This window comes from Calidris pugnax, unplaced genomic scaffold, assembly GCF_001431845.1.
Source record: "Calidris pugnax isolate Ruff unplaced genomic scaffold, ASM143184v1 scaffold52, whole genome shotgun sequence".
Lineage (NCBI taxonomy): Eukaryota > Metazoa > Chordata > Aves > Charadriiformes > Scolopacidae > Calidris > Calidris pugnax.
In genome coordinates this window covers 348,935-365,318 of record NW_015090811.1, presented here as the reverse complement: position 1 = coordinate 365,318, position 16,384 = coordinate 348,935, and the positions used below count along the sequence as shown (strand labels likewise).

The 16,384-nt window shown below is 37.7% G+C and overlaps 1 protein-coding gene across 2 annotated transcripts in view; it reads left to right on the top strand.

Annotated features, from left to right (window-relative positions):
- Positions 1-13,759, top strand: part of BCHE (butyrylcholinesterase) — a 54,854-nt gene extending 41,095 nt beyond the window's left edge. For both annotated transcript variants that reach the window (XM_014938844.1, XM_014938843.1), the window contains exons 3-4: positions 6,209-6,375; positions 13,448-13,759. In XM_014938844.1, the coding sequence (XP_014794330.1) occupies positions 6,209-6,375; positions 13,448-13,575 (295 nt within the window). In that variant the 3' untranslated portion in view covers positions 13,576-13,759. The remainder of the gene's footprint in view (positions 1-6,208; positions 6,376-13,447) is intronic.
- Positions 13,760-16,384: the final 2,625 nt, after the last annotated feature.

The window sequence follows — 16,384 nt, the reverse complement described above, 5'->3', positions numbered from 1 at the left end:
TTTTTTTTAATTTTTTTTAATAGTTGATACAGATATTTCTTAATCCTCTCCCTTGCTAAGTTTTCTAAGGAAAGTTTCCATAACAGGTTCATTTCCTTTGTTCCAATAGCTAGAACTGCTCCTCAGGTTAAGGACTTTGAGTCTTCAACCTCACGGCCCTCTCCAGTGCCTACTTAACAGTGAGTCATCTGAAACTAATAGCCTGGTATGAAGATACCGGCATTAAGCCAAATTGTTTGAGGGTCTGAGAAGATTCAACCAGTAGTTAACAATAAAATCTGCTCTTCTTTTTAATAGGACTGGGCTGGAAAGTATCTGTTAAGCTCCCAGTCGTACCATCCAACCAAAGCCTTACACAAACATGTGCTGTTGCTACACCACCGTCCCCCTGAGGACCGTGCCACGGCCCAAAATTAATAGTAACCTGGCAGTTGTTGTGTTGTGCTGAGAAAATGAGCATAGGTATAAATATCATACATCGTGGCCTTTAGAAATTATGTGAGACATCTGGATACGTTTGCCTGACTAATGCCACAAACTCTTCCCACCCCTCTGCAGCGAGCAGCGCTCCAGAGAGCTGGGGCAGCACTGGTGTGCCATGGTGCCCCTCATCAGCTCCCTCACTAATTAGGAGCACCCTTCTGTCCAAGTGGAAAAGAGGGAAAACAACAAAATGTTTTTTCTCCCCCAGTCTGGAAGAAAAGAAAAAGTTTCATCCATTTGGATTAGATAAATAAATAAATTTTGATTGATTACATTATTCAGTGCTAGCATGGTTAATGATGTTCTACATGACACAACCACTAATAAAGCAATTGTAAAATGAAGACAATTATATTATTTTTTTTTAAGATACAAACCTTGTGGTCTTTTCTCAAAGCGTAGAGTATCCTCATTGTGATTCCTCTGAAGTCAAGTGAATCACTCATTGGTTGAGGCATGAGCAGGAGGGTCTCAGGCTCTGGCTGTACTACAGAAAGCATCACAAAAGGCTGGCAGAGCCCACCCCTTGGGGAAGCAAAGGGTTGGAGGTCAGAGCTTTGATGAGGACTCATCACGTGATGATATTCTCCAGGATCCCTGACCATCCTATCATTTTTTTTTTCACATCTACCTGTAGCTTCATTAGAGCAAGCAGGCATGTGTACTTGTGGTGCAGTGACCACTTAGTCTGTGGTATCAGTTCACATCTGAACATCAGTTCAGCATCTTTGTAAACCACATACCTCTGCTTCCAGCCCCTGACTCACCAAGATCAACTGCTGATACTATAGCCCCGTTGATGTCTTCTCATCCAAGGTTCAGGAAAAATGGAAAAAAAGGATTTCTCTGACCTGTGTTGTCATAATTCCTCTCACCTGGCAGAGAAAACGTACATAGGAGACAACACAACCAAAATTTACAGTGCCAGAGAAAAAGCAGTTCATTAGGTATTTCTACAAGCACATAGACATTATTAATTGCACTCACTCCTGTCAGGTGTCCCATGCTGAGTCGTACCAGCTGTGCTGCTGGTAGCCTTCACATGGCTGCTCTGAAGCCACCTCAGGTAGAACCACGCCAGGTTCAGCATCTCCCTGTGTCTGCAATATAGAGATGTGCAGAACCATCTCTCGCCCCTAGAGCTACCCCTGGGGTGAAACATCTACTGTATGCCTCTTATTGGATGCTGAGCAGATTATTTACATAATTCTTGAAGGCTTTGTAATGCGCCTGTAGAGAACGTGCAAGAGACAGGGTTATCGTTGCTGTTGCATCTGCTCTAAGGCCATTCCCCCTGCCTCTTCTCTTGTGCCCATGGCAACACACTGAAACATCATCCCATGAAAAACAGCTGATTGCCAGTATTGCCCGATAGCTCCAAGGAATCATGAAAGCTAATAAAAAAAAATGATTCATGTTCACTTTCTCCTCCCTTTAAACCAGCTGTTTAAAAGAAAAGGGGGCCAAATTGAAAATGAGCATCAGCAGTTACAACCCGGGCGAAGTCAATAAAGTCGCACCAAGGAGGAACAGGTCTCTGTCTGATTTAATTCATGCTGCTGGGGCTGGGGAGGGGGGAGCAGAGGGTGCAGCAGCATTATCATAACTTTTCATTAATCTCAGTGGGCAACCCATTCAGCTAACGAGACCCATGCCAGCAGAATGCCAGCTTGGTGTTAACCTGCAGAAGGCACCGAGGAAGAAATCAGCTTACCGAGTGCCTGGTGGGGTTGCTGCTACCCTGGTGAGAGCAGGGGGGAGGCAGGGTGGGCACGGAGAGGCCATCTCCCCGCGGCTACACGCGACAGGGAGAGCAGGGAATCCTCTGCGGGGTGAGCTGTAGGCAAAGGATCTTGCTGGGTTATCAACAGAGCAGGTCGGAGGGAAGCCGGCGGCAACGGAAAATACAATTAAGAGCAATAACACACTGCTCAGGTGAAATTAGTGCATGCTTCCTCTCAGGGAGCAATATCTCCGTGAACAGCTTCAGCCAGGCAGAACAAATATTTGTCTGTCTAGAGGAAGGGGTTACCGGGGACTGGAGGTAAAATTGCATTTCAGCCTGTGAATCTCTTAGTGAGTTTGGGCTGGTATAATTCATCCAAGTTAGACAGCTAAAATGATGTGGGTTTTGTTTTTCTTTTCCTCTAGAGAAGCACACGACACGTTAACCTGATCCATTTACAAATAGAGCAGCTAAATAGGAACACAGTGAAAGCTTGGGACAATCTAAGCCAGCATGTGGTACAGTTAGTGTTTACAACACTCATTAGGAAGGTAAATGATGCCTAAAACTGTTTTCAAGAGACTTAAAGAATTTTTTTCTTTGTAGATTATATCAAAATATAACTTAACATTACAAAAGAACTTCTCTGTTAAATGTGATACCACAGGAGAGTGAAAACTATTTGCAGTTCACTCACAAAAATGAAGTGAATATTTTACAGGTACTTTATATCATGAATGATTAAAAGAAGTTAGATGATGAATTACATTTTTTTGTGCATGTGTATGATAAACCATCTGTAGAAGTAACGCTATGTGAATATTAATAAATACACAGTGAACTAGTATTGTATTTCAGGCTATATTGATCATATTAATGAGAATGGTAAGTATGTATGTTTATTATGATTAACAGAACTGTGTCCAGGTTCTTGCATTTTCCATCTGATCCAAATTAACTTTTTCTTTCTAAAGTTGTTAAAGATGAACATTAAATATACAGAAATGATCAGTGGTAAGCTCCTTTAAAACCCTTTTCACTCCTATGTCAAATCTAGTATACTTACTACAAATGAGCCTTGAGAATTAAATGTTATTGACAATTATGGACAAACAATACTCAAAGAGGGAACAACGTGATCTCAGTAACAGCAAATTACAGGCAACTTCCACTGGGCCCAGGATGAAAAAATGACTCATGAACTTCAATGAGAGCACATATATGTATAAAGGTAGAACAAGAGCCGCTTTACTGGAGGTTGAGCTGACAAAGCTACTCTGTTTTTCAAGTTAATGAGAAAATAAGTCTGGCTGGCTTAAAGACATACCTTAACAAAATAATTAACTATAAATGAGCTTCTGTACCTCTAACAGAGTAGAGAGAGTCCAGCCTATAACTTCAGGGCATATGCAAGGCAAAAAAAAAAATAATAGCTGAAATAATGAAACAAATTCTGTTTAAATAAAAATTTAAACACAGGTGGTGTGGTGTTTTGGGATTTTTTTCTCTCTTGCTTTTCTTCTCTAGGAGCAATTCAAATAATTGTATTCCTTAATTGCCGTAAGACTTTCTCCTGCAAACATTAAAAACTGTGTAGAGAAGTAGCTAGCTTCTTTCTAAAATATTCAATGAAGAAGCTCACATTCACTCCAAACAATGAAGAAGGTCTTCCCTGACTAGACTTTATAGATATAAGGACAAATGTCTAAGAAAAATTATTAGTATTTGACAAGGTAGACGCATAAGACAGCGGTCCATCCTGAAGATGCGTGGCCCAACCCCTTTCAGGACACACCTTCAGGCCCCATTGACGGCACTGAGGTGGGCAAAACTGGAACCTACTGAAGAAGAGTTGTTTGAGTACTACCAGAAGATGAAAGGGCAGAGGTTTGAGGAATTGATAAAGATGATAGGATGGAAGTTTCCATGGAAATTTTGAGCTTTGTTGTGCAGTGTATTGGATTCCTTTCTGTTCAGTAAAGGATATTCTCACAATGCTTTCAATTTTCTACATGAATATTATTAAACTTTGAGTTTAGTGCAAGGGAATTTTACAGCTTATCCTGGGCACTGCAATTCTCATCATGAAGTTATTAGCAAGAAGGAATGAATAGTAATTGTGATAGAACAAGGAGGTTATAATCATAACTTGTTCTTACCAGCTCAAAATTATACTCCTGTGATCTCTCTGTTTTGCTGTAACTGGGAGCTACTTTTTGACTTGGGAAATTTTCAATAATGGAGCTAAGAAGGAAATTACTGGACGTTTCTTTGAACAGTAAGCTTCCTAGAAATGCAGAGAGAATGTCATAATCAGCAGGTTCACCTATTTCAAAAAGCTGTGTTCATCTGACAGTTCTTTCAATCTTTTTTAGTAAAATACATCTGTAGCCATTGTGTAATCCCCCCCACACCTGTAAATTATAATGTGGAATGTCATGATTTATTTCATAGCATAGAAGCTGTTAAATGAATACTGACAGCACCATTAGCGTTCTGATCTTGAACTGAAGTGCAAGTCAGCTCTGCTTAAGTCATCATTCTCATGAGCCACAAATAAATGTGCAGTTAAAAAGGGTGCCATAGGTTAATCAGAGCTGAATTAGCAAAGAAAAATTAGTAAAGAAGTGAGCAATTCAGGAAATGACATGCTGAATCTCTTAACATTGTTTCTGTAAGCAGCCAAGGCCAAAGACTCCAGAATACCAAAACATGGGGCAAAAAACTTGATTCATTCTGAATGAACTAAGAGATATTGATATTATTTCAGCAGCTGAATCTTGTGCTCTGACTGGTCCCACCTACACCCGGTACCTTGATCCCACTCTTGGCAAGCAGAACTCAAGTGGGCTCCCCACACCCTGGACTCCTCTCTGGCAGCTGCCTTCTGGGACGAGTCCTGGTGAAAAGTAAAGCAGAGATAACCAAATTAACTTAGCTAATAGCGTTCTTAATTTATCCCACCAAAAATCATCAAACACTGTTGTTCTGCCCTAAACCCAAGATTCCTTGATATCAGCTTCTAGAAAAGGAGTCCTTCTGCTTGCACTACAATAAAATGTTTAATTTGTATTTTAACCTCTTCTGAGCTAACATAGATTCACACTTAAAACAGTCACAAATCATCTGCTTTTCCTGAAGATCATATTCCATCTCATTTAATCTCTGTGCAATGCTCCCCATTTTGTTCTTTTTCTACATATTTAAGACAATTATTTTTTCTCTAGTCATATAGATACTAGTTATTGTCCTTTTTGGAGGGGAAAAACTGGGTGTCTGTCCCTAGAACCTTATGAATTCTGTTGTATTATAAATATTTATCACAACTATTTTAACACTAACAGCTGTGATCCTTGAACATGCAGAGCCTGTTTCGTAAAGGGCCAAGCGTTCTGTACCTCTTCCCAGTTTCCAAAAGATTTGAGATTGCTCATGTTTGGCATGCCACTGATGGGGCTTAGCATACTTCAAGAAGGAGCTGTTCCTTCTTAATGAGGAATAATTGTTTTCTCTCCCAATATAGCTCTCATCGAAAGCTTAGACATTATTTGTACCTTTACTTGCATTTTTATCTAAGCTATTTAGTCCAATCTATTCGTCTGTCTGAAGGGATCAGCAATATTCAAACTAGAACATTAACTAAGCCTCCCAAGCTGGTTGGTTTGTTCTTAAATTATCTATAATAATTTACAGCTTCTGTGAGATTCTTCAAATTCGACAAGTATAATTTCTCTATGGTCTTTTATTAATTTTTTCCCTTAGGTGAACCCAGAAGACCCCTAAAAGGGAACATAAATACTTTAATTTTTTTAAAAAATAAAGCTAAATCAAGTTTACCTTGTTTTTCTCCCCCAGTGCGTTACTTACAGAAGTATACTTCAGTAGTTCCAAACTAACATACTTAAGCTGAAGTAACTGTTACATGAAAAAGAAATAGTACTCTATCAATGTACTGAGGTAATTTCTCATTCCAAATGAAATGTTTCTTTTCTCATTTAGAACTCCAAATGGGACGCTGATTAATGGAACAAGATGGCCAGTCTTCACCAGTACTGAACAAAAATATTTGACATTAAATACCAGCACTTCAGAGATACTGACAAAATTACGTGCTCAGCAATGTCGATTCTGGAATATTTTTTTTCCCAAAGTCCTGGAAATGACAGGTAAAAAATGCATTTATAGATGCCTTTATTTAAATGTTTATTTAGGATCATTTTCTTGACGTTAACACGACACTTGATTTTAAATCTTTACATTCCAATTTGTAACTGAATTTCCTGCTTAGCAGGGGAGTTGGACTAGATGATGTCTAGAGGTCCCTTCCAACTCTGCCAAATCTGTGAATCCGTAAATTCCGCAAGATGTTCAGGTGTTGGACAACAGCATCCATGCTGTGGGGAGGGTGTACCTTGCAACATGCCCTGTGCTTCTAACCATGGGCTCATCATCCTGTAGCACCCTTTTATGCACTAGGATAAAGCCTGGAGACAGGCCAAAGCTCAGGACTTGCGCAGTGTAAAGCTTTTCTGCCCCAAAGCGGAGAGGCAGGCACAAGGTGAGATATATCAGAGTGCTGCAAATCTATTGTTCTCAAGCCACATCCATCTCCTCTCCCCGTGAGGGTCAACACCGCCTGGGTCTGGGTTCCTTGGGGTACTAGTGATAGCAGGGAAGACGTTACTGAAAAGGAAGCTTGCACTGGGATTTCTGGAAGCTTTAGAAGTTCTGTATAAATTTCACGTATCTAAAGTACATTGTGGGGTGTTATATTGGGATTATATTATCTGGTATTTATGGGATTGCATTGCTACACAGCTAATCCACAGAGGGTATGAAATGTATTACTACTGCTGCAAGGGGATTCTGTTCTACATCTCACACGAGAGAGCCTTGTGTTTTATTTCTAGAGTGTCAGTCATTGACAACAACCAAGAGACTTCAAGACTTGCCTATGCAAAATAGAACTGATTTGTGCCTGACACTGTGTACAATGAGCTTATGAAATCTCACTACCCAGAAAAATGTAACAGGCTGTTTGAAACTTTAAACTCAGTTGAACACAAAAGACTCAGATTTTCTTTAGAAGCCCCATGCCACTTTTTTTGCCAAGTCCACCAAACAGACCAAGCCTCTGTGCTTCTGGACTTTGAAAATAATTGATTTTATAAAGTGATTTTGCAGTTCTGGAACTGCATTCTGAAGTGTGAGTGGAGAGGAAAAAAAAAAAAAGAAAAAAAGTCTCATTTCAAAAATAAGATACACTTTTTAAATGTTAATTAGTAATTTACAGGCTTTCTGTAGATTCAGTTTGAATGTTAGTCTTAAAAATATGTAAACTTTTATAGGGCACAGATGATTCTTTCTGAAATAATTTATTCCTTCCTCATTTGCACCTATAACTATTATGGCTCAACTGTTATCCCCTCTCAATTCAATAGATGTTTTTCAATTAAATCAAGAGAAGCAAAATCAGTAGGTAAAATGAATAATTTATAAAGCATACTCTGTGATTTAAAAAAAAAAAAAAAAATCACAGTATACCAAATTATAGATGGATTTAAAGGAGGTTTCTCAAATTCTGACGAGCCCTTTATGCTGAGCCAGGAGAACTGAACTATTTTACATATTTCTTTAACCTGGCTGTGAACCTCTGTTGAGTAATGTGCATCTTACAAATGGACTGTGCATAACCAAATGCTCTGTTGTGGAGCAGAAGAGATCACATCACCAGACATAGTTCAACACATCTTGGCAGGGCAGCGGAGTTGCTTTGCATGGTCCTGGGGTGTAAGGGATGATGAAGCAACTCTTTTGATCTGCCAGGAGACATAAATACATCACTTTGCCATATTCAGTAATTTACAACAGAAATTTACATAATTTAATTAAAAGAAATTCCTGAGCATATTCTTAGTAAAAAGGAAAGAAAATCATCTTGCCTGGATCCTAACATAGAAATGAGACAAGAATATTGTCAAGAAGAACTGCTGCTTTGTCATGTATCTACATCTAGCAGTCCTTGAAATATTGTAACAGAAATTTGATGCTTTTGTATTTAAGTTCCATATACAATCTTATACAATTCTGACGAAGAAACCTTTAAGATTCTGCTTACAAACATGATATAATACTTTATATTATAACAATTCTTTTCACTGAAATATTATTTTGGATTTTCTATCTCCTTTTATGCCCAAAGGAGAGTGCATGCCATAAATACATGTATTTCCTCATTTTGTGAGGGTCTCTATTACTTCTTCAGTTGAAATATTCTTAGAAAAAGAAGGTTACTTTAACATGATATAAGATGACAAAGAACAAGAAGTAAGGAAATTTTATATTGTCATTGTTGTAAGTTATAGTTCAAGTAGGGCTCAGATAGACAAAGTGGAATTATATCAGGTAGAGCCTGAAGAGAACAATCAAACCAACTTATGTTGCAGAAATTGCAAGGGGATTTCTCATTGTGCCAAACGGTCAGAATTTGACATGAATGTGCTTGGTAACGAACCACTTGTTTAGTTACTGATCTGCTCCCAGCATGAGCCTTGCTACCCCCTTGAGGACTTCTCGGCAGGTAATGGCCAGCTCCAGATGTGTTCAGCATCTGAGCAAGCCTGTTCCCATGGCAGGCTGGGTAAGACAAGTTCCTTGAGGCAGTTAAATATACGAGAGGAAAATATTTAGTTCCTGACATCTTTAAGGTGAGCTATTTCCCATTCTCCTCAAGCAACCAAATCAGATACGTTCCAGAAAAATTGTCATGGATATGGATTGAGAAAACTGATAAGAGAAAAATAAGCCTCACATACCAACACAACAGTAACAGCCGTACATAAGATACTGGCAGTATACATACAAAGTATTTTGTGTGATTTTGGAAGATTTCTCAATGTCTTCTCCTTCAATTTCAATATATAAAAGCATAATCAAATACACGAGTCAAAATGCGTAGTTTTGTGTCCAGTTTGATAATAATCACTAGTCAGACAAACTGAACCTAGACATGCCTGACATGGGCTCTTAATTCCAACTAGACACAATTTCTACTCAGATTTCAGCCCTATTGCAAATGCACTGAGAATACCCTCCATCCTCACTCACCCCAAGACAGGCTGGGAGGATTCAGCATCTAATGTTTCATTTGAGGGTGTGACCACTGGGACAATCACTGCATCTTTTTCTGATGACCGTTTCTAAAAGAAACCCACTGGAGGGATAGTAAACCGTAAGTGACTCTTAAGTGGCTTTTAGAGCAATCATATGTTAATTATAAAAGCATCTATGTTAGACTCTACCTCCTTAACACAAACTTTAATGCATCTAGAGCTCAAACTATTTATATATGGCCATTTCTTTTTGATTATAGAAAGCTGCAGGCAGCCAAGCTTTCCATTTATTGCTCCATTTCTATTTTGGTATGCCTAGTACATATTTTTCTATTTGATGTTACTGCATTATACATCCTCTATAGAGAAATGCAACATCAAACTAGGTGATGTAAATACATTGTATTTGAAAACAACCCTAAAAAAAATTTGAATGTGGAGGCAGAGAAACGTTCAACTTCTTGACCAGTGAATAACAAAAATAATTGTATTTGCTATGATCCTCCAAACAGCATCTGGATTCTACAGAGCTAAATACTCAGGGTGGTAAGAATATTAAAATTGGGACTTACTAGAAAATTCACCATCAGAATTAGTTTTCAATTTCCACAGAGCTAGATGCTGCACTCATTATGCATGCAGAAAAGTGAACTAGTCAAAAGTAACCTCAGAAGTACTACTGCACCTACCAACAAAGATGTTACTCATTGCACCTATGGGCAATGCGTTATGTACCTTAACAATCTGATTTCTCTCTAACTCTAGTACCTTGCATCCCAGGTCATAGGAGAGATAACAGCCCTTACAATATTTCATCTCCCAGAGAGCTCTATTGACTTTTGGAAGAAGAAAATAAAAAAATAAAATAAAAAAAAATTATGACGTTTTAAAAAATACATATTTAACACCGTTTTGGTTAAATAACCATTGATATTGACAGTGTGTGGTTAAAAAACATTGAATAAAGATACCGAAGTATAGTTACTATTTGTTTTCTCCTTTCTGAACATCTGTGTAGAAACTATCACCATGAGAATCTACAGCATAGATAAACTTGAAGCATTTATAATACTAATGAATCAAAAAGTTTGCAGGTATCCACATTTATGAGCTACTGAGAACAGAAAAGTTAATTCTAACTTGTCATCCTTTATTAATTATACTGTATCAGAAAAGCTATATGGCCTTTGTCCCAATCTTAATGTTAATGCACAAAAATACATTTAAGATTAGCACTTTATTGGCACATTTTTCTGTTCAACAAATGATGCTATGGAGATAAATTTGACTTTGCTATAATGCCATTAAAGTAAGGGCTGTATGCCTGTGTGGAAAGAAAAGAAATGCCAGCTGTCTGAGCTGACACTGCCAAAAATTAAAAAAAAAACCAAAAACCTTTCAGTTTTTTGGTCTGTTAAACTGGGACCTTTCTGAGCACTGAAGTATGATTCATTGCCTACTGAAACCTCCCCTTTTCTCCTTGTAAACTTCACTGGGCTTTGCATTAGGCTAATTGATATCACTACAAAGTTTGGGATTGCCTAAATCACTGTTTGTAGCAAAACAACCTCACTGTATTATTAGCTGACTTCCGTAGTACTGCAGCACATTGTGGTATCCCAGTGCTCTGAGCTGTAATTATCGGTCAAGTTGAATTCTCAACTCTTTTTTTTTTTTTTTTTTTTTTTTTTTTTTTGTTTTCTCTCTTTACAACAGCACATTGTGGTATCCCAGTGCTCTGAGCTGTAATGATCGGGCAAGTTTAATTCTCAACTCTTTTTTTTTTTTTTTTTTTTTTTTGCCTTCTAGCTGTCAGCTCATCTAAGTCATGGGTGGTTGCTTCAAAGAGATTGATGATGTTGGTGATAATGGGATGCATTGACTTGTGACTTCAATTTGGATCTTATCACTGCAAAAAGCAAACAAATGGGAATCCAAGTTCTTATTTCAGTGTTTTCCTTCCCCCTTTTGTCTTTTAGAGTCATAACGATTGCTACTCTGAATTTCTCGTTGTCTGCTTTCTTTAGCAGACTCAATTCTTCACCGTGATCCTTAAGAAGCACTGAAATGCCTCATTAATTTATACTCTAGAACAATGACTTTTAATTGAAAATATGTGTGTGGTAGAAGTATTCCAGTTTCTAAAGTCTTTGAGCAGACTTCAAACACATCTAAACTGGAATAATTAAAGAAGGAACAGAATTAATTCATAAGTGAAGGCTTTGCCTGGATAAATAAAACTGGATACCTACAATCAAGAATAAGACAAGAAATATGATTGAGGCATTTTTCTCCATATAATACTAGTACTGCTTTATACACTAAATTACCAATCCATTTGATATATGTGGAAAGTTTGGCTTTACCCATGACCCTGGATACATCTTTAAATTAAGAAACGTGTAAAGATGGGTTATTAGAGTAAGTAAAATGCTGTGCATGTCATCACCCCATAGTTCTGAGAGTCACATCTGGATAGCTCAGTAATCAAAAGGTGGTTTTATTGTTACAAACATTTACGAATCCTCTTTGAGTTAATGACAATTGCCGCCTGCAGAAAAAATATAAAAGTGATCTGAACTTTTCTTTGATCTCCAATGTAACCAAGCTTATTTACATCTTTGAACTGAGGGAGAGGAGTGTGGTTATTTTTTTAATAATTTTTCCTGTATTTCTTCTTCATGATTTCCCTTTTGACTACAAGCAGAAGTACAGAACCTCCCCAAGAAAAAGTATCTTGTTTTTATTTCTGGTCTAACTGAAACCAAGTAATGTAAACCTCATTTCAAAGTCTCATTAAATTGCCATCTGGATTTCCACACCAAAAAGGTTTGGAAATGTTGAGCTAAACTGCAGATAAGCAACCAAATTACTGAATGCTTCTCCAAACTAAATCTCTGAATCTGTTAGCTCTCTTTCCAGAATATTTGCTCTACTGATGTGTAAAACACAAAAGTATTTCATTTTCACATAACCAGTTAAACTTGCAGTGCTGGCAGATCATAAAAAAGGGGAATAGGGTGTATTTATGGAGGGAAAGGGCCTATGCTCTACTGCAGCAGAACAACATAAAGTCAAAAGAGCATAAAGAAACCATGGAACTGTTATCTCATGAACACAATTACCAAATTTTTTTGGAAGCAAGCTATGTCAATATGGACACTGAGATAATTAGGTCCAGAATGAATAAAGGCATTCATAGATCATAAATGGTTTCTAAACTTTTTTAAAAAGTCTACAACTGATCCAAAATAAAAAGCCACAGTACAGCCTACATACATTATCTATCCTTTACTTGTTGTATGGGTTGTTCCTGCAAGGTCACTGCATTTGTCTGTAGCACTAATTACCCTTTGGGACTGGAGGAAGTGATCCCTGTCTGTAAAATACTCTGGGAACCTTGTAAAATGATATATTTTTATTACTCTTCTCATCCTTGCCCTCAGTTCTGATACCTATAACAAATTTGGCAATAAATATTGCCTTGGGACACCGGATTAGTTGGCAAATGCTTTATAGACTAGAACAAAAAAGAAAAGGCAAGACGTTGACTTGGTACACATTTTACAGTACCCTTCTCCAAACTTGTGCCCCTTACACTTTGAACTTCCAGATTTATTCCACAGCGAGGTGAAATCCTGTCCATCCATTGAAATCCATTAAAACTAATGGCAATCCTGTTGTTGCCTTGAACAAAGCTGTGATTTCACTGTATCTTTACAAGCATCTCTCTCAATTTGCATATAGTAGTCTTCGAGCTACGTAGGGTTCACTGAAAAGTATACTGAGCAAAAGTAATATTTTGAGGATTTAAAAAAAAAAAAAAGGTGGCTTTCAAATTACTCATTTGATGGACAGAAGTATTCTCCAAAAGCAACAAGCCCATGCATGAGCATATTTATTATCCTGTGGTATGCCAGAATGATATATTTGCAGTCCTTCCTTCCTGATGTAAAGATAAAGTGTTAATCACTGAATTTTCAGTCATTCCAGGTTTAAGAAAAGAAGCAAAAGACCATCCTATAATGTATCTGGAGAAAATGACATTGATAATCAAAATTATTTTTCAATTAGCATATAAAGAGATTCAAATTTAGATTAATGTAACCCATTTCATGTTTTACAGGAAATATTGATGAAGCAGAACGAGAGTGGAAAGCAGGATTCCATCGCTGGAACAATTACATGTCAGACTGGAAAAATCAATTTAATGATTACACTAGCAAGAAGAAGAGATGTGCAGGCTCTAATTAATATGTTTACCCTTTCCAGTATGTCCATATTACTGTTCATCAGGCAAATATACAGGTAGCTTTCTAACATGTCTAGCATTAAATATGTTATGCAGATTAAAAATTTTATGGATATAATTTTGATTCCCCAGACCTTTCATTTATATTTTCCCTCATATCTCAATAAACAATATAAGGCATCCATATCCTTTGAAGCTTCACTGTGTTAAATAGGACTACAGAGATTAAAGTCTGAAGATTAATGATGTACATATTATAAACACTAGCTGCTTAAAAAAAAAAAATCACACTTCAAAGAAACAATGTAATCTGTTACAGAAAAATGGATATTTTTTTTTTTTTAATAGAAATAGCAGTGTTTACAATCAGTTTTGATCTTCAACTGCAATGGCACCACATTTAAACCTTGCTTCAGACATAATTTAATTGACAGAAACATAAAGAGATAATAACTTTTCTGGACACACCAAGTAATATTTGCTTGTTAGATCAAAAAGTTTTAAGACTGCCATTAAAGCCTGAATCATTGCTTCTTTATGGCCAAATCTGTAGGACAAAGCCATAGTAGGAGAGTATTCAAATAAGTATTGAAAACCTAAATCATCCACACTCTCTGTGCGAGTCCAATGGTGAAACAAGCCAGAAAAACCTGATGCCTCTGCTTCTGCTACTCTCATTTTTTCAAGGAGTAAAGACCCACAGATTCACAAATTAATGAACTCACATCTTTCCCTCCTCAGGCACCCAGTGTCTTTAACTGGTAAAAGTCTCTTCTACAGACGTAAGATCCAATTATGATTATTTTGTTTTGTCCACTGAGTTGCCTTCTAGTCAAGGGGCAGCCCCATAGTTACTGGGCCATGACTGACAAACCTGCAGAAGAACATCGATCTGTGTGTCAGCAGGTTCACCAGAAATGACTGTGAAAGCCCTGCTCAGCCAGCCAGCTCTCAGCAGGAGAGTGGGACCTGGTCACGATGTCCTTGCTCCTCTTGGAGAAGGACAGCACTGCAGAGGGACATCGGGACCTTGGTGGGAAGGACTCAGCTCTTTGACACAGTAAAGTGAACTGTAGTTGCCATGCAAGTAGTCGTCTCCTGGACCCCTTTCTATCTGCTTGAGCTGAATCTTTTTGAAGTTTCTAAAAAAAAAAACAACAACAACAAAAAAAAAACCCACAACAACAAAAAAAACCTTGGATAATTCTTCCTCCTACTTCTCTGCTTCTGGATGGGGTTGGAAGTTGTATGCCTCACTCTGCTTTTCACTGGCCCAACTGGGAAGAATAAATGCCAAAAATTTGATAAACATAAGGAGTATGTAAAAGCAACAACCCATCTCATAAATAAATTACCCTGAAGCTTTCTCTAAATGCAATAGCATTTCAGTGCATCTATTTTCTGTTCTAGTGGTTGTGATCTCTTGCAAAATTCCTTCTCAAATTGAGTAGACCGAAGAGATCTAGATAATGAACAGATAGTGTTCTCTTTCAAGCAATCAGTTTGACCACACCTGCTCCCTACACTGAAGCGATTTATTTTTGCAGAAAGGCCAAATTCTGCCAGAGATGATGGCTTATCTTTTCAGGAATTTCCAAGAGACTACAATTATTTCCCAATTAAGTTATGGAAAACCACCTTTTAACACAGTATTTCCAAAGACTCCAATCAAACCTGCACAATCAAAAAACCTGGTCATTTTTGAGCAAGCTGATTAAAACTTCAACTTATCTGGGATTGAAATGCCCTCTTTATGCAGCACTTTATGCTTATACCACAGGTAATTAAGTCATTACATACATTAGCATATGTTACTGCTACTAATAGTGGCATGGAGAGCTGTGTCAGCCTACAGCATATTTGGTATTTATCAGATATTCAGCAGATATTCCTCGTGCCAGCGATAAGCAAAAAAAGCCCAAACACACACACAAAAGGATGAACTTTCTGCCCATGGCACTCCCCACTTCATTTATGCACTGTGCTTCATGGACACGTTGGGTGCTGATCTGCCACAATGAGCCTTGACAGCATCAGCAACATCTAGGCACATTTAAAAGCAGCATTTGTCTCTTTTGATATCCTCCTCTTAGCTATATTTCACAATCTATCTGTCTAATCAGCCTAATCAATGGGAAAAAAAAAATCTGAGCTAATTAAAATACACAAGTAACCTTTGGGAAGGGCAGGTTGCAAAGCAGTTTATGAAATATTTTGCTGGAAAGGTGTCCTTTGTCTGTATGTGCTGCAAGCCTGGCTGGATAAGGTCTATTTGAAGACTAATATCCTTTCCACAGTGTGCATACCATGCCTGTGATGTTCTTAAGAAGGAATAAGGATGGAGGGAAGAGGAAAGAAAAGCAGAATAACAAAGGTTAAACCACTTTTTGAAGTGTGGCTTTACTGATTATCTTGGTGCGAATAAATTGCTAGCTTTGTATTTTTTCATATGCTGGGAAATAATATCTCCATTTATCATTCATATGAAATCAATATATCATGTAGTCATAATTCATATCCCACACTTATGCAAAAATAGGAAAGCCTTAAGTACTTGGACATAAGTGGCTAAGGTAATGAAGAGTGAAAAAAGATCAGTCCCCATTGTGGGTAGTTTCAAACTAGAGGTCAAAGAAACTTGTGCTGGAAGTTGTTTGAGGATACCATGTCATTGCTTAAAGTGATGATTACATATTAGAGGGATATCTCACCCAGACCTCACTGAAGATGTAATGTTGTTAATTAATGTTTCCTCTTGGCTCAAAAGAGGCAAGGAACCAAGGTTCCTCTGTGAAACCAGAGAAAATGTGT